At 44.1% G+C, this 23,441-nt stretch overlaps 2 protein-coding genes across 9 annotated transcripts in view; both read right to left on the bottom strand.

The window, feature by feature from the left end:
• MAP4 (microtubule associated protein 4) overlaps positions 1-23,441 on the bottom strand; it is a 170,781-nt gene that overhangs the window by 26,214 nt on the left and 121,126 nt on the right. For 7 of the 8 annotated variants that reach the window (XM_032649821.1, XM_032649823.1, XM_032649825.1 and 4 more), the window contains 2 exons: positions 21,879-22,910; positions 21,051-21,173 (listed from right to left, as the gene is read on the bottom strand). In XM_032649821.1, the coding sequence (XP_032505712.1) occupies positions 21,051-21,173; positions 21,879-22,910 (1,155 nt within the window). The remainder of the gene's footprint in view (positions 1-21,050; positions 21,174-21,878; positions 22,911-23,441) is intronic. The other variant, XM_032649820.1, reaches the window with a different exon arrangement.
• On the bottom strand, positions 3,915-5,887 carry LOC116762626. Its single transcript, XM_032649834.1, has one exon. It carries the CDS (start codon positions 5,644-5,646, stop codon positions 4,054-4,056), a length of 1,593 nt encoding a protein of 530 aa, XP_032505725.1. The 5' UTR covers positions 5,647-5,887; the 3' UTR covers positions 3,915-4,053.

The raw sequence follows: 23,441 nt of genomic DNA, 5'->3' as shown, positions 1-23,441 counted from the left end.
CTGTGTTTTTCTGGTTCCATGAGGCTGTCACTCAATCCCTGCTGGTATTGCCTGCAAGGGCTCAAGGCACTTCCCTGGGACAGATGGTTTCACTGGGTGGGGGATGAGTGATGCTGGACCCACGGAATGCAGACTTTCTCTTGGCCTGATTTCTGGCTGCCTGATGCTGGTGGACTTCCTGTTTTGAAGCCACTGGGAGCAGGAAGCACCTAACTGGCCTGATGATGGAGGAAAGAGTGTAGCAGGAAACCTACCTACCTTTCCTTCTGCTACTGGGTAGAAGGCTGGTGCCGCTGGTCACCTAGTGGGGACAGGGGATGAGCTTCCCTGCCACTGTGGGTGGATCGGGCCTGCAACTGCTGCCAGGTGTGAAGTGCACAACAGGTAGGCCCTGATGACCTCTGCTGACACTGCACCTGCAAGAAGATTGAGTTCACCACCACTGCTGGATATGGGGAGGGAAATAGGGCTTCCCCGTGCCTGGTCTTTGGTCAAGAGAGAGCAGGTTTTTCTTTCTTTCTTTTTGCCTTTTCTTCTTCTTTTATCTATGCTTGTTGGTGATTCCAGGTTGTAGACACCCTCCAGTGCCCAGACAAGGACACATGGAAGATTAAAAAGAAAAGCCAAGGGAACTCACTGCACTGTCCTTCCTCAAGTCCTGAGCCCTACCCAGCCTGCCCTCTCCCTTCTACCTTTCAGATTCCTTTTCTGATTACCTGGCGCATTCTTTCCAGAGTATTTAGCTGTATTTAGAAGAGATGAACAGGAAAAAGTGAATCAATGTCACCTTCTCTTGGAAGGAGATTTTCTAATGTATAGCATTTTGTACTTTTTGATGCTTGAAACCATATGCATCTCTAGTTGAAAACGGAATTTTTTTAGTTTTAAAAATATGAAGAAAGAAAACCACCCCCACCATGCAAGGTATTGGTAACGCCTCTGTTCTAGAAAGCTGAAAGAATATCTCACCAAATGTCTGACTTGTTGCCACTGGCATCAGACCACCATGAACATTTTTCAGTAAGCACAGGATTTTTCAGCAAACAACATGAACACTTCATGAAGTCTCACTGCTTATGATATAAACATGCAACATCTCAACCTGCACAAGTTAAGTGTCACCAAGTGAAAAATGCATGACCGCCACATAAGCAGAAACCATAGTCTTCCTCCCAGATAGTGCTTCTCACCATGAGCCTCCTCCTTTGCTTCCGGGGTATATACCAGCCAACTGCTAGAGACCACCACCCAAATGTCCCTACATTTCCACAGAAGAATGTTCACAAAGAACACAAAACTGCTCCCTTCTGTTGCATCTTTCCATTATTTGTACTACTACTTGCTGGAAAACCCAGGCTCAAATCACAGCATCACCTTCCACACCCAGTTTTCAAGTCCAGTTGATTTCGCTTCTGGTATACTTCCCCTATCACGTCCTCAGTAGTTCACCTTTTACTACTACATGTATCCAACTGTCATCATGAGATTTTTTTGCCTTCAATCCTCTGTCTTCCAGTTTATCTTTTCTACTGAGAACAGGTGAATCCTCTCAAAGCCAAATTTGGGCCACTTTATTTATTGTCATAGGCAGTCAGGACAGTTTTTTTTTTTTTTTTTTGCCGTACGCGGGCCTCTCACTGTTGTGGCCTCTCCCCCCCGCGGAGCTCAGGCTCCGGACGCGCAGGCTCAGCGGCCATGGCTCACGGGCCCAGCCGCTCCACGGCATGTGGGATCTTCCCGGACCGGGGCACGAACCCGTGTCCCCTGCATCGGCAGGCGGACTCTCAACCACTGCGCCACCAGGGAAGCCCAGGACAGTTTTTTGAACATGGGAGTAAGGTTTAAACAACTCAGGGAACAACTAAGCTTGGGTTCCAAACAACGTCCTAGATTTGTTATCCCATTATTTCTTGCCACAGATGTACAGATGGCTTTGGCATATTTGCTCAACCCACATCCTTCTCCAGAGGAGCCCCAGATGAAGTGGGTAGCTCAAAATGGCCAAGACTGGTGAAGAAGGCTTTGGTACCTGGCACACAGGTGACTGGACCAAGCTGAGACAATAAGATATACTTACTCATTCCTTCCCTAAAAGAAAGAAAATATGAAAACTATAGCCAAGCAACCTTGGGTTCCTGAGATATAAAGTAGGGCACAGAACCAAAACCATGGCAACCAATGTCCTGTACAGACCAGAGACACAAAGGAAGCAAAAAGTAGGAAGCAAAAAGTAAGAGACGGCAGAGAACACTTTCCAGAAGGGAAGAGAATGGAACACATGTTCAGGGCAAAGCAGAGGTCCTAAGTGAGACACACAATGGCTGTAGCTGGGCTACACTTCCTGAAATAGGATTCCCTGAGATGGTCAACAAATAGCTTTTTATAAATTTGAGTTTCTATGACTGTGTTTCTGTTCTTTGAAACTAAATAATAATTAAGAGAAGCCCCACAAATACTCATCATTGTTCTTTTACCTAATGTGAGCTGTCTGAGCTTCATACCTTTGCCTGGAAGGCTTTCCCTCCACTTTGTTAGGCTTCCAAGGCCACCTCCTCCCAAAAGTTTTCATGATTCACAATCCTCTCATACAACCCCCACCCCCCGACCCCTGCCACCCCAACTAGATCACAAGTCGTTCGAGGATAAGGACAATATCCAGGGCCTAGGTAGTGGCATATGATAGGTATGGTGAACAATGAATCCTTATATAGCTTTATCTACATAGAGTTTAACAGTCAGCATTCAAACATATATTAGGTGAACAGATCAGTGAGGTGTGTCAGTCATCTGACATTTTTTTCCTACCAGCGTGAACTTCTCTCAGTGTGAACTAGGACAAACTTGTTCTGAAATGAACAAAAATCTTCACTCATTACGACCTAGAAGGTATACGGCACTGAACTGGGCACCTGGGGATCAAGCAAAAGAAGATGAGACAATCCTATCCAGGAGGCCCTTACAGTTCTGCTACAGTTAGAAGGAAGCGACAGCATAGGACACCTGAGTCTTATCATCTTGGAGTCATAAGAAACCATGGAGGAAATATGACGCTTTTTTGCCCACCTCTATTTAAAAAAAAACAACACGCCACACACCTGCCAGTCTTCAATGGTCCTTTCCACTTACCCTTCCCCCTAGAAAATACCACTTCTAATATTAAGAAAAAATGAGTAAAACATTTTTGTAAAAATGTACTGAGAGGTATAAATACTAGAGGAAATGGTTCCTAGGAAAAGAGACTATTTTTATAACAAACAAAACACATATTGTAAATCTCCATTAACTAGCTTATGAATCACGGTCCTTTGTGCACAAACTGGACTCAGAGGAAAACAAGCTTTTGTAAGACCACCAACAATAAGACCCGTGGAGAGCTGGGGGTGGGGAAGAGAAGAAAGGGCCAGGAAGAAAGACAAAGCGGCAGCCGCCAAGGACCAAGGACTGCAACATTTAGCTGTTTATTAACCACAAGTCTCTCCACTGTCCACTTTCCCTTTCTTCCCCTTCTCCCCACAAATCCTCCTAACACACATACACAGAGAGAAAACTAGAAGCAAGACCGGGTCAAACATGAAGAACAGGAAAAGAATATTAAATAGCCAGCTTTAAAAGGCTCTTTTTCAGCTTGAACAAAAGCAAAACGTTCTCAAAAGCAAAACGGAAAACAGAGCTTGCATCCAGACTGCGCTACTTAATGAGAGGAGGTTAGTGCTGATAAAGCCATTGTGAAACCACAGTGACAGATTTTCAAGCAAGGAAATCAATCAGCTGTGATTGGATGATTTAGGGCTCTGGAATCATCTGGTTCAAACCAACAGGGAGCTGAGGGGTGGGAGGATGGGGGAGGGGTGGGCAGGGTGACATGAGGTCAAGTAAGGGGCTCTATGTCTTACGCCCACCCCTCTCTGACGGGATTCGGCCCACGCCCTCAGTCCACACCATCTGTCACACCAACAGACGTGCAGGTTGACCCAGCTAGAGTCACTTTGTGCACTCTCTCGCATCACTCTCCCCAACCTTCCGATGCAAGGGAATTCAGCTTTCCCTGGGCAGTCATAGACTCCAAGCAGGAACGAGCCGCCTAACGCTCCTGCCGGTAATCTGCCACTTTGGTTCCTTCCTTGCTGTCTGCTTGTTCCCCATGGAGGCAAAATTTAGAAACATACCATCACGTGGGGTCTCTTCACACAGGAACGATGGAGTGCTCTGGGTTGTGGTGACCTCAATTTCCTTCTTCCCTGCCAGAACTGTCTGTCCTGGCCGTTTCTCACCTCCCCGGCAGACTTGGAAGCATGAATCCGCTCTAGTTTCACTAGTATCTTCTTGTCCCTTTTCCTTGCTGCTTACTTCAGGAATCTGCTCCAGCTTACCATGGAGATAGAACCCAGCAGTGCCCAGTTCCCTCTTCCCAGAGCTGCTGCTGCTGCTGTTGTTGAAGTGGGTCAGTTCTTCTCTCCTCTTGGCCACTGGTTCCTCGCAGTTGAAAGGAGGTATCTCTTCAGTAGACAGAATGGGCAGTTCTCCAGGGTTCAATTTGTGGCTGGCTGTCTGTTCCTCAGCCACCGTCATGGAGCGCCTAATGGCAGGAGCCCCCAGTTTTTTGGGTGTGGGACTCAGCATTGGGCTACTGGTGAGGAGTAGCAGGCCAGAAGAAAGCTCTTCTTGGGCGGGAAGTTCAGGATACTTATCTGCAAGGTTGACAGCTGGGGGGACTGAGAGATGAGAGCACTCAGACAGGGCCCGGCGCATTGCCTTTTTCTGCTGGGGGGCTTGGTCAAGCAAAGCCCCCTCCTCGGTAGAACTCAATTTCTCCAACTCCTTATCATGGTCTTTGATATGAGAGCTGGCATTCACATAGTCTGGGGTGAACTCGACCCTAGTGATTGGTGGAATGGCAGTGGGTGAGTGCGCAACAGTGGGGGCTGGGTGGGCTACAGCCACCGCTAGGGAGGACTCATATTCGAGCTGCCCAGAGCTATCACTCACCACCCCAATCACCCGGCAGCCAGCAGGGATGCCATTCTCCTTTCCTGGAGTTCCTTCCCTTGAGTGCTGAGGGTCTTGAGCCACTGACACGGGATGAAAGTTGGGGTTCCAAACACTGGTTTCCTGCTCCTTAACATACTGGGTGGGCATGTCAGCAGCCCCAGGGAAATCCAGATCTGGCTGGCTCTCTGTCTCCGGCACATTCTTCCCTGCCACCGTCCCCGGAACTATAGTGGCTTTGTTTTTGTCTGGCCCCTCTCTGGGTCCCAGATGTAACTCGGCCGTCTTCTGGTGCACTGAGTTCCCCTCCAAGGGATGGCAGCTGTCTGCAATCACATACCTGCTCGCAAGGTGACCCGAGGTGGCTTGATACTCCTTGTCCTGCGCTTCAATGCCGAGCTCTTTGTCTAGCTTCCCCTCAAAGAAGCAGAGCTTATTCTGCTCCAGGAAGCTGGCATTCTTCACAAGCCCGTCTTTCAGCTGCCCGTCCATGCTGACATTCAGCCCGATCTCATTCAGCTTGCCCTCTGTCCTCTGCCACTCAAACCCAGCTTGGCTCATTTCTTTTGTGGAATCCACCCAGCACTGTGCAGGCTGGCCCTGACAGAGCTGGCCGGGAGTGGCAGTGCGTGAGGCTGGCTGCCTGTGTGAGAGCGACATCGCCTCTTCCACGGCTCTCCCCGCCGCTCCTGGAGCTCTAACACCACCTATGATCACAGAGCTGGCAGTGACATCACACCAGCATTCATGACTAAACCTGTCTTTCGCCCAACACTCCTCTCTCCTCAAGCAGTTGGATGATAAATGTATTTACTAGTGTGAAAGGAACGAAGGAAAAAGGAAGGAATGAAGGAAAAAGAGAAAGCAAGGAACCTGCTCCTTTCTGCACAATCGAATGCCACTGTTAAACTGAAAATGTAATTTCCTGTTAACTGGCACTCTGTTTAGATCTGCAACTTAAACACGGGATGGTGCTAATCTGGGTACTGAGGATAGTAATGATGCCGGCTTTCACCAGTATAGACACGTGTGTACCCACACACTCGCTTATGTGACACTATGCCCACACTTCCACTATCACCTACTCAAAAAACTGTTTTAAAAATAAGACTCATTTGCCAATCCTAAGCCATAACCCTTAAGGAACAAAGACCCCAAAAAATTGCTCAAAATTTCACTTAAAACAAAGAACCTTAATGTAATATCAAAATTGGAGGCATTCGTTTCTCAGAGGAAGAGTAGTTTTGTTGTCATAACAACTTATCAAATTAACTTGAAAACTGACTTAAGTGAGTCCCCAAAGCCCAGTGGGAGCTCCATCTTGTAGCTCTGCATTGTGCAAGAGTCTAATAAGTGGTTCATTTAAAGGTTTCAGTGATCAGCACTTTGGGGACATGTATCCAAGTTGTAAGACACTTGGTGACAATACATCCTCGCACTTTTACTCCTGCCCCGATCCCTCTTAGTTTCTTGGACAAGATGTGTCTCTCCCTCCTGCACCAGCCCTGCCTGCTCTTTCCAGCCTGCTGATGACTTAGTTGCCACGGGAACACACTGCAGCAGTTCATCTTCCTCCGACCTCTAGGACTTAGGGACCTTGGCTATCTGTGGCTTGGGGTTTTAGCCGCCCACCAGAGCCCACTGCCCCCATTTAACTCAGCATAGTCCTTTGCTGCCCTGAGCTTTGAGTTTACAAACTGTACTTTCAGGATTGAGGTACCCACGAGAGAAAATTCTTGAAAAAAAAGTTACACTGAAAGGATGGGAAAAACTCTGCCTTGAACAAAGCTGATTTTTGTTGCCTAGCCTGTAAGTCACTAATTGAAGTAACATAGGATATTGTGAAATAGTCTATCAAGAATACAAGAGAAGGGCTTCTCTGGTAGCGCAGTGGTTGAGAGTCCGCCTGCCGATGCAGGGGACACGGGTTCGTGCCCAGGTCCGGGAAGATCCCACATGCCGCGGAGCGGCTGGACCCGTGAGCCATGGCCGCTGGGCCTGCGCGTCTGGAGCCTGTGCTCCGCAACAGGAGAGGCCACAACAGTGAGAGGCCCACCTCCCGCAAAAAAAAAAAAAAAAAAAAAGAATACAAGAGATGGACTTCCCTGGTGTCACAGTGGTTAAGAATCCGCCTGCCAATGCAGGGGACACAGGTTCGAGCCCTGGTCCAGGAAGATCCCACATGCCGCGGAGAAACTAAGCCCATGAGCCACAATTACTGAGCCCATGAGCCACAACTACTGAAGCCCACGTGCCTAGAGCCCGTGCTCCGCAACAAGAGAAGCCACCAGAATGAGAAGCCCGCGCACCTTGCCTCAACTAGAGAAAGTCCGCGTGCAGCAATGAAGACCCAATGCAGCCAAAAAAAAGTGAAGGGATTACCAAGGCCCAGCCCAAGAAACCTTCCTTAACTGGAGCCTCTGTCCCCATTACTCAACTTCTCTACTTGCTATTCATACCCTGCACATAATTTTCTCAATTCCCAACTAGAGCGCAAGAACCAACCCTAACATGTTTCCTGCGTTAGCATCAGTACCTAACACAGAGCTATGTTCATGGTCAGGAGTGGCAATGTTGCAATGCTGGAAAAAATGTGAACTTAACCTCTGTCCTGAACATTAACTCAACTCATGTATACCTCTCCTTCCCCTTGACCTTAAGTAGCTTAGCAGCAATACATACGAAAGCACAATAAAGGTTCATTAGCAAGAAACTAGGGTCACCTTACTCTTCAGCAAAGCTCTCACCAAGGAAGAGCAAGGAAGGATGTATAATAAAATGAAAAATGAAGGTGGTGCCAGGAGGGTGATGATTCTAATTAGTAATGGGAAAAAATAAGAGATGAGTCTTGGGTATATAAAGGCTTGGTGATAAAACATTGTCAAATTCTGGCTTTCAAAGAATGAGGAAGGTGTGTCTTTATTCCTTAGCAATTGTCTGCTACTATTTTCCATTCTCAAGTGGACTTACATTTATGTTGGTGTCCTGTTACAGTGCTCAGCACTGTGAGCATCCCTTCACTGCTGCTTCTGAGTGGGCAAGCAGGTCCTCCTGCTTCACTAAGAAAACATGGAGATCCAGAGGCTTTTACAGAGGGGAGGGGACAGAGTGGCTTATAGTTTGATTACACTATTGCTTTGCAACACATACCAAGGAAGAGATCACACGGAACAAGAATTAATGTGTTTATTTCTCCCCAATGAGGTGACTGCTACCTGGATGGCAAACAATGAGAAAAATCTAGTACAGAATAATTAGTAAAACCTGAGGATGACCCTGTCAGTGCCCTAGTCCAATTCAGAATTACAAACACAATCTCACTCAGGAATGCACATTCACCCACGGGAGAGAGGTGCATCAAGGAACTCAACCCCCCCACCCCGCCCCCCTCACTGTGATATTTTATCAAGTTGGCAGATGAGGAACTTACATGAAGTCTTAGAAAGTTGAGCGTGCCCAGGTAAAAAGAAATGTACTTAAGAACCTGAAGACTTACTAGACTCAGTTGCCACTAGAATTCCTTGCCTCTGGGTTCTGCTTCTACTCATTCAGAACTCACAGAAATGTCACCTCCTCTGTAAAGTCTCCTAGACCCCCAACTCCTAAACTGAATCCTTAATGTTTACACAGAACTATACTTGTTCTACTTCTTAGGATTTGGAAACTACACCATAATCTTCTCTGTATGTGCCTTTCCTGGAAGCTTCTAGAAGGCAGGAATAAGACCTGTCCACCTCTGCTATGCAGGTGCCCAGCACAGTGCTTGATACAGTGCTTAAGTAGGCTCTCAAAAAAGTTCTGCTCAAGGAGGAATGGACGGATTCCTTTCACGGACTTCTATCATTTGACCTGATCTCTCCCATCGTTAAACTCATGTAGACAGGTGCTGATTTGGAATGTCCTTTGGGCTGAAGGTTTTTAAGTTCCATTCCGTCTGAGTCTGAGGAAAGTGCATGGACTCCCATGTGTCTGGTCAGAAGGCGACCTCTCTTTTATCAGACTGTATAACAATTTGTCAAGCTTCCAAGGGCTCTGGCACAGCTTGCAGGTCTCTGATCTCAGCAGATGCACTGGCAGATGTTTCTGTTTTTGCCTTGCGCCTTGAGCTAGTACTCAACCTGTTCAGGGCCTTGGTTTTGATACGCTCCACAACTGGTTTCTCTGCATTCTTTCAGTTACCAAGGCAACAAAGCTACTTTCCAGATTGACCAAATGTTCCCCGTTACTGTCTCCAGGAAACAATTTCTAATAAATTATCATTACAATGAAAGTCGATAAGTTTACTGATTACAATGATGGATGACACTCTACTAATAAAAGCTGAAGACTGTGAAGCTGCAATCTAGTTTCTTACCTAGAAGAAAATGATGTTTGTTTATATATAAATATACATGTATGCAAAAACATTTCAAAACCATATTCTACTAAATCTTAGAAAAATTTCTTAGTACATGTTTAACTCAAGAAAATCGTGATTCTTGCTGATTAACTTTCAAAAGTTGGGAGGCAGACAGAATGAAAAAACTGAAGCTAGTAATCTGACTTATGTGACCCTTGATAAAGGTAATTCATTTACCAGGACCCACAAAATGGAGGCCGCCCCAGTGGCTTGGCCCACAAATCTAAATCTAAGTCAGCCTGCACTTCACTGTCAAGGAAAGCACCTCACTGTCAAGGAAACCTAAAACACACCAAACAGTCCTTCGACTCAGCTTCAGCTAGCTCACCTTGCCCTAGAAAATTGGACCTGTTAGCCTTATAAGGAAACCCCAGACCTCCTAGCCAGTCATGCCCTATTTCCCCCAGTTGCCGCTTATAACGCTCTATAAAACTCGCTCTTGCCCAGAATCCCTCGGTAAGAGCGGTCCACTGTTGTCCGCTGTACTCCCCTAATCCATGGATTGTTCTCCCTTAAGTAAAGGACATCACATTCATTACTAAATTGCATTATTTTTGTCATTTAACAGGCAAAAGCATTAAAATGCTTACAGATGAAAAGTCCCCCAAGAAGTACAACTTGGAAATTCCAGGTCTTTTGAATACTGAGCCTAGCATAGCCTCCCTGAAAAAGATAAGAGATTCATGCAAGGAAACTAGGTAAAAGCCCAACTCCCTCCACCAATTACTCCAGTGTAAAGTTTAAGATCCTCTGCTCATGGAGGTTCTCAGGACCCTTGAAGAGCTTAACTTCTTTTCTCCCCAATCTTGTCTCAGAATGTTTCTCCCTGCTGCCCACATGATGTATATACCAGTCACACCCAAATGTTTGCTAGTCCTCAAATATTCCATGCATTTGCACTTCACTATGCCTCTATGCAGTCTATCCCCTAGAATGCCTTACCCTGCTTATCAGCTCTTCAAACTTCCAGACCCATCAAATGTCACCTCCTCCAGTAAGCTTTCTTTTGCTCTCCTAAGAGGACTTACTTTCTGCTCTGTATTCCCATGGCATATAGCTCATCTTTCTATTATAGAACTTCTCTCACTAGAGTAAAATTATCTGTTTATGTGTTTATCTCCCCACTTTGGAATCCTTGAGGAGTAAAAGCTGTGGCTTCTTGATCTACCCTTAGAATGTGGGAATAATGTTACCTGGTGTTTGCTGAATGAATGAATGAACTAAGTACTAAAAAATCCAAATCATGTTGAGTGTTCACTATCTGCAGAGCAATAGAAAATGTTTATATGACAATCAGCTTTTTGCCTAAACTTATACAAATTACATCGTTGCTGAACAGTTTAAAAACTAGCAATTTCAATCTGCTCACAGCTGAGATGACCTACTCAATGTCACAGGTAAAAATATGCATGGACGTCCCCTCTACTGTCCACTCCATATTTTAAAGGAGTAAAAATTTCTGCAACACCAAAAGTAAAAAGCAAGTTGCATTTGCTTTCTTAATCTTCCAGTGCTGTCAGCCAGAGGGTAAAAGTGAGGGAGCGTGAGGGGAAGAAATTCCTTTTAAAGTAGAACAACCAATATTTGCTGGACTTGTTTCACAGAACATTTAGATGCTCTGGCTCAAATAAGGTGAACAGTAGCACAGAACTGTTTGAGGGTTAAGAGTTTAAGAAAGTGCTGAGCGTATAGTAAGTTTCAATAAACAATAACGGTTTTTAGTTACTGAACATATAGACTCTCCCAATAAATTTCATTAATATACAGCTAGTAAGAAGAAAACAAGCCAGAGAATGAGAGGGTAAGTGGGAAGAAAGCAATTAGGAAACTTCACAAATGGCACTACATTTAAGATGTGGCGCAGTGGGTAAGAATCCACCTACCAATGCAGGGGACACGGGTTTGAGCCCTGGTCCGGGAAGATCCCACATGCCGCGGAACAACTAAGCCCAAGCACCATAACTACGGAGCCTGCGCTCTAGAGCCCACGTGCCTAGAGCCTGAGCTCCACAACGAGAAGCCACCGCAATGAGAAGCCCACGCACCGCAACGAAGAGTAGCCCCTGCTCACCCCAACTAGAAAAAGCCCGTGTGTAGCAACGAAGACCCAACGCAGCCAAAAATAAATAAATAAAATTTTTAAAAAAAGATATTACCAAATGGGCACTTCTCCAGTTTTAAGACTGTAGTGAGCTCTAAGATTACAAATGATTTTTTCATCTGCTGAGCATATTTTATTTATGTACAAGGGCCTTGAAACTGTTAGGATTTGAGGTTTATAAATTACTCCAAGTTTCACACCAAAAGAATTTCCCACCATAAACTGATATTCCCAGCTGTTGGAAGACTGTTGATGGGCTCAAGAAAACTGAAGAAGAAATGAAGCCAGATAAAGGGAGAAATGGCTCTCACTATGGCAAAGGGAAGGGCCTATTTATGGAGACCCATGATAACTGTCCCTCTCACAGAACAACATGCCAAGTGCACTGCCACTCACAGCTCTCCTTGGCTTCCTTCCAGGGGAGCGACTACTGTGGAGCCATCGCATATACCAGAGTCCAGTAAGGATCGCCCTTTCAACCTTGCTCTTCCCTGCACAAAATACACGGTCCCAAAAGAAGTCCTTTCGGACAAGTTGAGCTCAGATTTCCTGAAGTATCTCAATGTTCCTTACTTAGAACAATATGCATAATATGTGAAGAAACCTTCTGCTAAAGTTTCCCTAAACTTTAGACATGAAAAAAATAACAGGAGAGGAATCATTAAGCTGCAAGAGACTTTAGCAGTATATTCACTTTCCCTACTTCCAAAGAAGATAAGTGTAGCAAAAGGTAACTCAATTATAATTTTAAAACTGTCATTAGACATCATATACAGTAAAGCTCTAAGCTGGGTGGTAGGGAGAACACAGGAATAAATCAAACACAGTCTCTGCCTAGAGAATAAAATGCTAGACAGACTTAAAAGACCTAGATTCTAATCCTAAATTAGCCTCTGATTAGTTTATGTCCTCACGATGTGTCTCCATTTTCCAACTAGAAAAGTGCTTAGTTATAGAGCTTGGATATTAAAATTTTAAAAGTATAATTATTAATCATCGACCTTCGTCTTTTTCTAAGAACCTAAAACTTCTGGAAGGTTCCTCTGAGGCAAGAATGAGGAAAGCATGGGCCTTAGAGTCAGAAAGACTTGGGTTTAAATTCTATTTCTGCCACTTCACTATCAGTGTGACTTTAACATGGAGAGCCTCCATTTCCTCACGTGTAAAATGGAGAGAATCCTTCAAACTACTGTTGTGTGTGTGTGTGTGTGTGTACATGACTATCCACCTACCTATCCACAGACAACTAGACACTTAGTGTTCACTCAATAGGTGGCAGATGCTATTATTTTTATGGACACCACTAATAATATCTTTACTGCCCGAACACTGAAAACCATGGGTAACACCATCTGACCACAGGAGAGTTAACATGAATGATTCGAAGTGAGGAACAAAAATAAAATTTACCAAGGCCAGGTCTATTACCAGGCATGCATGAAACATCAGAGCCCATATGAACCCATAAGGGGTTACCCTGCCTAGTTCCCTATGACAAATCCAGGCACTCCCCATTCCACTCAGTCCCCTGCCTCAGAGCCCAGGCTTGCCTAAAGCTCTGCATCTGCACATTCGCCTGCTTTCTGAACATCTCTGAATAAGCATTATTAGAAACATACAAGATCTTGGGAATTCCCTGGCAGTCCAGTGGTTAGGACTCCACACTTTCACTGCCGAGGGCGGGGGTTCAATCTCTAGTCAGGCAACTAAGACCCCACAAGCCATGAGGCCAAAGAAAAGAAAAGAAATATACAAGATCTGCACAAAGAAAGCACCAGCGAGGGACTAAGACACATAAACCTGAACACGTGATGTTTCTGAATATGGCATGTATTACATGTTGGACAGAAAAACTCAACATATGCAACAACTCTCCCTAGGGTAATCTATATTTAATGTGATTTCAAGAACAAGACTGACTGGATTTTTCCCCCACAAACCTATGAGCCAATTGTCAAGTTTATATGAAATAATAAACAAGCAAGAATAGTCAGGAAGACTCTGAAAAATAGGGTGACATGTGGGGCTAGACCTATTAGATATTAAAATATATTATTAAGCCACATTGTGTTACTTAGAGCATGACAAAGGTGGCATTTCAGAGGGAGACAGAATATACAAATATAGTGAGACAACCAAGTAATCATATCGCATATTTCATAAACAAAATACACACACACACACAGAAACAAATAAGCAAATTCTAGACTGATCAAAGATTAAAAATGTGAAAAATTTAAAATATTTTTATAAACTCAGAGCAGGGATGGCTTTTATAAACTGGATAATAAAGGAAGTCATTTAAGAAGTAAAACACAAAATACATTTATACCAAGTAATAATTTTTTACCTATTAGATTGGCACACCTCAACAAAAAAGAAAAACCACACTAGTAGGAGAAAGTACAGGGGAACAGGTACTGGCCTATGCTCAGGGTGGGGGTATAGTTCTGGTGCATCTCTGTGCCCCTATCAGGAACAATTTGGCAACACCTATCAAAAGGATAAACATATATTCTTCAAATCAGAGGTTCTAACCCAGAGCCCCTTTTTATTATACAGATGTATTTGTATAAGTATGTATGTACATAAGTATGACATTCTGTATATACAAGATTAGTTTACGCACCTTGTTTCTAATAGAAAAAAAAAGGAAAACACCTGAACATCCATCAATAAAGAAGTGGTAAAATACATTAGGGTATCTCCATACAGTGAAATACTATACAGCTATTTAAAAAGACTGAGGCCCCTTTCTTTGTACTGATTTGTAAAGAGCTCTAAAATAACTAGGTTTACAAATCAAGGTACACATCAGTATGCATGATATGTCTCACTTTTATAAAATCAGGAAATATATATATCATTGATTATGCGTAAATTGTCTGAAAGGACGTGTAAGACATTGTTAATACTGGTTGCTGGAGAGGGAAGCGTGGATGGGGGTTAACAGAGGGAGGCAGACTTACATTTTACTGCATATCCCGTTCTACCATGTGAATGTATTAACCTATTCAAAAGTTAATTTTTGAAAATTATAATTTTACCTACCAAAATAAAAAAAGTATAGATTGTTCTTAGGGAAGGGGTGTGATAGAATTTAGAGAAGATATTTTGTCCAACATACATCACTCCCTCCTCAGCCACTCTACAAGGCTACTCCTAACACATGTTGCTGAGGGTGGCCTGGTCAAGGTAGGAGCCCAAAAGTTCTACAGCACCTGGCTTGCCTCCTCAAGAATCAGAATAAATCCTCTTCCTACATTTTTCAGTAATACTGAGCTAAAAGAGATGCCTAAGTTTCAGAAAACTTACATGTTATCCTTTAATTACCACTGAAACCAAAGAACTGGTCTAGAACCTGAAACTAATGAACTGGAGAGAGGGCTGGGAATCTTAATGAAAGCTGGAAAGCACTTTACATACAACATCATTTTCTGCCTTGGCAACAGGGTAGCTAATGGAAGATAAAAACGGAGAAGATCAGAATGTCTTATGCAAATAATAGCTTCTAGCATTCTCTACTCACACGACACACGTTCCTTACCGGGTACATATTCATGCATAGCACAAGCTTTACCCAAAACAAGTCCATACCATGCAGAACACCATCTCATGATGAAGCCTCTCCAAAAGCCTAACTGGCTACACCAAGGCCAACCAGTGTTTTTTCATTTCTGGAGTTAGTAGCTGCATCATGCAAGCTGGGAAACAGTGATTAAGTAATAGCATCATTTGTAGGCTGTGAACAACCTCAAAGGCCATGATTAGATGTATACTTTTCAGGGGAAAAAAAACCCTTAACATTTCTAAATCTTAAAGGAATCATCATCTTCTCAGTCTCCTCTCAATTACTTCACTGATTAGAGGCAAAAAGGGCAAAATTATGAGGAATCCTATATGGGCAAGATGGACATAGGCTATGTCCAAACTCTAACCCCTGTGAAACTGTGGGCCAATGGCTGTAAGCAACAAACTGCTAAAAGATAGAGCTGCATCACTGAGAGATCATTTCCCACTTCTAGAAACACAAATAAAGTCTGTGCTTACCAATCTGGGTGGAGGCTACCATAAGGGGTTCATTTTCATTCAATCCAAAAGCAATTTGGATAATTAGTCCCACCAGCACAAGTTACATATGTATACTGGAAAAAAAAAAATCCCACACACACAGCTGGACATGAAATGTTTTCTTTCCTCTTGTGAAACCTTATACAAAATAATGATATGATTAAAATTTGGCTGTAAACTTTACACATAGGAGGCACACTTTTTTTTTTTAATTTAATAATACCGTGGATGGTGATAGGCTTTCTGCTAAACAATTTATTGTTTGAAATTCAACTTCCCCTGAAAGTCAAGGTTCAGTGCTGGGTAAAAAGGCATGCAACCAAGTCACCAGCCTCCCAAGCTGGACACAAGGCATGCCTTCGCTGCAGAAAACACATAATTAGCAGTTACAGGTCTACATGCCAACAAACCAATGGTTAACAAGAATGATTAGAGTCTGGATGGAACCAAAGCACAAGCTCTTTGCCTTTCTGATGCTGACCAAAAGCCACAAGCACACACATTTCCCCACGGCAGGTTCATACCACTGAACTTGAGTTGCTTGGATCGCTCTCGTTCCTGGACTGTAGATTTTGGTAAAAGTGGAGTGAGTCCTCGGGACTTGGTGGGTCTCATGTAGCCTTTCATGGGTTCTGCGGCTCTGCTTTTATCTTCCTTCTTCCCTTGTCCCAGTGCCTTCGGTTCAGATTTTTCTGTCATTTTCTCAGGTGCCTCCAAGATCTTGTCTTTGAGTTCTGGGAGTTGAAGAGCCTTGGAAGCAGTCACTACTAACTCATCTACCACACTTGAAGGAGTCACTTCAACTTTGCCATCTAAGACACCTGACTGGAGTTCTGGTGGTGCCAAGGAAACACATGCCATTTCTCTGCTTTCAGAATCCAGACTGATTTCTTCCAATTTATCCTTTTCACTTTCTGGTGGCAAAAGAGTCGTATCTACCTCCTTATTCAAACTATCTGGGCCCTGGGAATCTCTATTTTCAGCACGTTGGTCCTCACAGAAACTGGGCTTTTGTGCTTTGTCTCCCATTAGGTCAAGAATTGGAACTGGAGCAGAACCTTCCTCAGACTCTTTCTGTTTGTTTACTGGACATGTTGGAAAATTACTGCTATCTGCACATGCTTCTAGGACTCTGACCCCACCTGTCAGGCTTTGTTCTTCTATGAGCACGCCAGAAAGAAGGTGGCCCCCTGCTGGCTCTGTGGTTTTCTCTACTGAGTGCTTTGATGCACCACTGGGCACTGACTCAGATTCTCCTATCACATGCCCTCCGTCTATCCCTGCTTCGTTTTTCATGGGACCAGCAAGCTCACCTTTATTCTGAAGACAGCTAACTCCATGGTTATTAACTGTTTCTATGGCTGCTGTCAGAGTTAGGGCAACTCCTCCTGTGCTCGTAGAGGGCATAACAGCACAGGGAGCCTTGGGTCTTTCTTCATCTGGGACTCCAACTTTGCTGCAATTATCTACCTCTAATAATTTGGAAATCTGAGCTGGAGCTGTCTCTTGCCCGCTTTCTGCCAAGGTGTCTGGAAATGAATCACTTTCCTTTACTACTTGAAAAGTAGAAGGGGGCAGTTTTTCACAGGCTGCTGATTCCTGAGCCTCTAGGGGGACTGTCTTATTCATCAACCCTGGTGGTGTTCTAGGGTAGGTAAATGTAATATTTCTATTTTCATCCACATAGCCCATTCCTTCAATTCTGTGGTCCCCTATGGTTTCCATGGGAACATGTATTTTTGTTGCATCTATCTTATTCTCCAGAATGTGCTTCTCAGGGAAACTATTTTTAACCTTTTTGCTTTTTCCATCATTACTCCTTTTATTTGGTTTGTCAGCAACTGCAGTATGTCTCTTGGCCACATCTGTCTTATTCTCCTCAGACGGTACTGAAGGAAAAAATCCTGCCCCCTGGATTTGGTCTTGGCAGCTCACATCTGTCACCTTGGTAGCTGGTTCAGTAACAGCAAAATCCTTGCCTGTGCTTGTTTTGTTCCTGCCAAGAGCCCCAAGCTTAGAAGAATTAACCTCAACATTTCTACCCTTTTGGTCAACTCCTTCCACTGTGGGTGTATCTGATATATGTGAGAACAAAGGGTCATGATGTATGGGGAAAGTAAGTTCTAATTCTCTGTTTTGATGGGGAGTACTACCAATATCCCCACGCTTCCCTACAAAAGGTGGGCTGAGGATTTCTTCCTTCCTCTCTATTCTAGCAGGCTGTGTGGAATAACTATTTTTAAACTTTTTGTTTTTGTCTTCACTGCCTCTTTTTGTAGGCTTTTCAGAAATCCAGGGAGCTGCCTCATGATCCATCCAAGGACATTTTTCCTCCTCGCTCTGGTTGCCGACACGCATGCCTATGGCTACAGCTCCTCTTTCTGTTCTAGCACCGGAAGTCTGAATCATGCCTGACCCATTTCCCAAAGGAATCAACGCCTGCAAGGTGCCTGCCACCCTCAGGGCAGTCATCTCCTTAGGGTCCCGCATCACCACTGCCTCAGTGAGCTCAGCCACGGTCCCTGGTTGCTCTGAAGAACCCAGCCCCAGCTCCTCGCTTTTATCCATTCTTTCCATTTTAGGCGCCGGCTCACTTGGCACAAGAACAGCTCTGCTGTCCTTCTGGCTGTCCGCAAGCCACAGCAGCTCAGAACTTGCTCTCATCTTCCCAGAACTTCCCTTTCCCTTCCTGCTCTTGCCATCACCTGCCATTCTCTTAAATGGTTCATTCCCTAGTCCAGGAACCTGAGCTAACACCGTGTCCTGTGGCTGCTCAGAAGCAAAGATGCTGTTCTCCTGTCTTTCCTTGGGAATACTTTCCTTTTTTAGTTCTTTAACCTCTTCAGTTCCCTCAGAAAACTCTTTCTGTTTGTCATTCTGCAGTTTAGTCATTTTACTTTCATCACTCCCTTCTTTTAGACTACTTACTAATGGATTACCTGCTGTCAAAGTGGGTATGGAATTAGGCAGTTCTTTTGCTGCTTTGGGTTTTGAAACTCTACCCTCAGCCTCTTGGTCCAAGACAGGAGAGCAACCCTCTTTGGGTCTGATCTCCAAAGGAATTTCGACTTTGTGTGAAAAAACTTCTGTCAGGGGTCCTTTCAGATTGAGGGAGCCTACTGTCTGGCTTTTATCCACAGGAGTCTCGAGGTAGGGTGCAGGCTGTGGTTTGCACTCATCTTGCTGCAGCAATTTCTTGTCTTGGCTCTGTGGTGCTGACTTGTTACCTCTCACCTCTGCCTCTACTCTCAGTTTGGGCTGAGAATTTACTGCAGTTTTCGGGGGTTCTTCCAAAGGACACAAAGGAATGCTGAGACCCTCGGAGACAAAGTTCTCAGCTACCAGTTTGGCTGCTCTGGAATCAATTTCACATCCCTTTTTCAAGTTTTCTCTGGATACCAGTCCATGTTCTGTGCCCACAGTGGTAGGCAGGCTGGGGGGAACACCTGACTTTTGTGGGTCAGTGGCAGAGGGATGACCTTTAGGCTCATCTGCATTGTCATCATCCCAAGGTCCCCCAGCCCGGGGCTGAGAGTATCTCTTTTGCTTTGGTTTCTTCTTTTTTTTCTTCATCATCATTGGTGTTCTTTCTATATCCCAGGACTCCCTGCCAAGATCCCTCTGGGGTTCAAGGAAGTCACCATGAATAGTTTTCCTCTGGTTCCCAGGCTCACCACAGGAAGACGAACCAGAAACCCAACCCAACTCAGACAAAGGGCAGGGGCCCAGCCCAGGATCAAGAGTCTTCCGTGGAGAAGAGCCTCCCAGCAGCTCAGGAGGGACCCTGGCAAGCCTGGGCCGGGCGGGCCGGGCGGACCTGCGATCACTGGGTCTGCACGCTTTTTTGGCTTGTGTGGGAAGGGTACCTGCAATACATGAAGTTGGCCAAAATTCCAAACAGAAAACCCCTTGTTATTGTTTCTTTAAGAAAGTGTCCATTTAGTGACTCATTTAAGTAGTCTATTTTCACCAACCCACATACTGATTCATTTAGGAAAACAGTTTTTTTCCAAAACATTTCTCACTCTTAACTGGGATTAGTAAATATTTAACAAAAATCAAAGATCATCATCTTGGGTAAAGACTTTTTTTTACAAAATGTATTTACAAAATATTCAAAACTTGATAAAAGAAATTCAAACAGCGATCTTCTAATCTGTATAATAAGCACTTACTGCCTATAAATCTCCTCTGATACTTATTTATATGTTATTATTTTTAATAGGTACATAATTCCCAGGATAGTAACAAGATGGTAAGCTCCTCTTTTTGGTGACATTGATTAACTGATTGAATGAAATATGTATGATTTTACAATTCTAAGAGTCTGTCACCAATATTATACTAATTACTTATCAGTATTATACCGATTACTTGTTAAACAGACCAGAAGGACAGAATTATACTACTTTAAAAAAAAAAAAGAAAGAGAAAAAGAAAAGATACTGAATTAGTATTTTGTCCAGAGAAAAAGTCACATTATTTCAGAACCAGAGCCTCCTACTTTAAAACACAAATGTGCTAGATTTCAATGTTCTGTTGCTAAAGGTATTTCCCAAAAGACAGAGATATATACATAATGCCAAGTATAGGATAATGAATTAAAACAATTAGGATGAGCACCCTTGGAAAAGTTTCAGGAAGTCAATTAGTCCAACCTCCTGCCTCTAAGTCAATGAATGCAGTATGGATCCAAGATTCTGGAAAGAGACCCGGTGAGAGCAGGTCTAGGACAACTCTTGGTAAGTTTGATGCAATAAATGACCTCACAGAATATTAAAGTATTCAAATAGTGACTTTTGTCCTTATCTTTATCCCTCCAATGTCCTCCAAATCCTACCCTTTACTTAATACCTCAGGCCAATTATTGTTTTTCCTGAAAAATTGCTAGGCTTTAGCAACCCACAGCATTTATAACATTTAACTTGGCAGTTAATCAGCAGCTATTTGGTGCCATCTCTAATACTATTTAATTCAATTATTATATAAATCTTTGGTTTCAGAGTTCACGCCTGGGAACTTCTCTCACCATCCAGGCTAGGAAAGGACCAGGACCCAGGCCTAAGTATCTGTGTGCCTTAGCATGGTGTATACACAATAAGGACTTGAGAAATCTTTAATGATATGTTGAGTCACTAAAACAACATTTTAAAAATCATACATTTATTTAGCTCCCACTTGGTGCCAGACAGTGTTCAAAGCAGTAAAGATTCCAAGTGTAGCAAATCTTGGTCCCTGCCCTGAAGTTCACGATCTCACCACAATCACAGAAAAGGAGGCAGAGAATCACTAAGTTGATAATCACGTGCACGTGCTTCTGGCTTACCATCAAAAATGTGTAAAGCTCACTGAAATCTGTTTAAGAAAGAGAGCTGACTTCATAAACGGTCCTGCTAATCACCACCTTATAACCAGGAACAATGTCTTCCACCATCTCCCCATCTTTCCCAGTTTAAGCGTTTTCAAACAGGCCATTTTGTTTTCCTGACATACCTGAGGTCTCTGAAGGAAGTTCAGAAGGTTGACTACTGAACGGTTTCTTTTGCTCTAGTTCCTCTGACACAGAATCCTCATCTGTTGGCAAGTTGTGCTTTTGGCCCATGGCTGTGACTGCTTCTAAAGGTAAAAGTAAAAACCACACAGGTTTCAGAGAAGCACCATTTCAGCTACTTCTCCACCTTCCAGAAATTGGAAATGGACACAGTTTTTGAGGAATGAGGGACGCTCCTATGAGGGCAGGAGAGAAATGGAGTGGCAGTTGGAAGGGGGAGGGAAGGGGGAGTTGGGAGGGTTGGGTTTTTTTTAAAAAAGAAGGGAAAAATAACAAATGTTTTTATGGTGGTGGGAATGATCCAATGTAAAGGGGGAAAAACATGGTGAGAGGCAGGAAAAGAGAATGGCCAGGGCAATGTGTGTAAGTAGACAAGAGAAGACGGGATCTAGTGCAAGACAAAGATGCTGCCCCTCGTGACTAGGAGCAGGGACTGTTTGCTGATGGCAACAGCAGGGAAGGCAGAGTCCATGGATAAAGATACAAGTAGTTAGGTAGACGAGCGAGTGGAAGTTTGTGAATGTTCTTTTTTATTGCTTCAATCATCTATAAGAAAAACAGGAAGATGAGCAGAGAACAAGGATGGAGAAGGTGTTGGCGGTTGAAGGAGGGCAAAGGTGAGAAAGAACTGTTTAGGGGAGCAGGAATGTGTTTAGGCTTGCGAAGTACAGTGTGACTGTCTTTATTTTACCTGGCATGACGTTTGTCCCTTACCCTTCTGGAGACTACACCCTTGTAGACAAATACTGCAAGTAAGCGTAAGCCCATACCTGCTGATATCATGAGAGGAGGTACAGCTGACTGTCCTTCATCCTGGAGAGATTCTAACTGGGAATCCTCAGTTGTTTCTTCCTGTGTCCGTGCAGTTTCCATGTCCTTAACAGGAACTGGTGCCACCTCTGCTTCTGAGGATGCTGCAACATCCTTGGCTGGAGCCACATTGTTGGCCAGGGTCACCTCCGTTTGTAGGGGTAGAGCCACATTCTTGCCCAGGACCATCTCTGTTTCTGGAGATGAAACCACGTCCTTGCCCAGGGCCACCTCTGTTTCTTGAGGTGGAGCCACGTCCTTGCTCAGGGCCATCTCTACTTCTGGGGGTGGAGCCATGTCCTTGACTGGGGTGACTTCTGTTTCTGGAGGTGCAGCCATGTCCTTGACTAGGGCCACCTCTGTTTCTGGGGGTAGTACCATATCCCCAGTAAGGGCCACCTCTGTTTCTGAGGACAGGGCTACCTCCTTGGCTGAGGATATTTCTGTGGATGACACAGCGTCCTCATCCAGTGGCACCTCTATTTCTGAAAGTGATGCTACACACTTGGGTGGGGCCACCTCTCGGTCTGTAGGTGGTACCATGCCCTCAGCTGGGGCCAAATCCATTTTTACAGGTGGTGTCCTCTCTGTTTCTTTGAATAGTAGTATGTCCTTGGCTGGGGTTACCTCTGTTTCTGTGGGCAGTACCATGTCCTTGGCCAAAGACACATCTGTTTCTGTGGGCAATACATTGTCCTTAACTGGGGTTGCCTCTGTTTCTAGGGGTAGAACCACGTCCTTGACTAAGGCCATATCTGGTTCGATGGATGATTTCATGTCCTTGGCCAGGGCCACATCTGGTTCGGTAGGTGGTTCCGTGTCTTTATCCAATGCCACCTCTGTTTCTGTGGCTGGTGCCACATCCTTGGCCAGGACCATCTCTGATTCTCGAGATGGTGCCATGTTAGCAGCCTTCAGTCCCATCACCATTTCCATTGCTTTTGTTGGTGCTCTCTCTTCTGCGGATGCCATTTCTACCTCCTTAGCAGGCTCTAAGGGAAATAAATTGGACATTTAGGATCCATCATTGTCTGCTCATAGCTCTTCATTCAAAACTTACTTTCTTAGGGCACAAGAGTATCTGGCTTTTGTGACCATAACATCCTAAACATAACTAAAAAGCTGTCCACTTAATGCATTTGTGCCTACTCTTCAACAGTCCTAATACTTAGAAGAATAGAATACTGGCAGAACAAAGAGTGGAGGAGGAAAGGCAAAGGAGAGAAAAAAACACAGGTCCAAAAAATCAACACAGGTACACAATTAGTGTCAGAAAGGGAAGCTGTGGGACATCAAGAAAACCCCCCAGAGTTCTAAATCTGCCCTGAATTACAGAGGGATTGTCTTTGCCCATTGGCCCTAAGTGTTGTATTTCAACTACAACTTAATTCCTCCAGCTTTGAAATCAGTAATTTAAGTTTAAAAACATCTGTGACAGTTGTGAAAATTTTACCTAACTATACTGCTGCACAAGGCTCAAAAATGACTGATGCTTTATATTGATTATTGATACTGTAACTATT

This window comes from Phocoena sinus, chromosome 11 (genome assembly GCF_008692025.1).
Source record: "Phocoena sinus isolate mPhoSin1 chromosome 11, mPhoSin1.pri, whole genome shotgun sequence".
In the NCBI taxonomy this organism is placed as follows: Eukaryota; Metazoa; Chordata; class Mammalia; order Artiodactyla; family Phocoenidae; genus Phocoena; species Phocoena sinus.
Note: the sequence above shows the minus strand (reverse complement) of the source record. Positions and strands in the feature narration are given on the sequence as shown.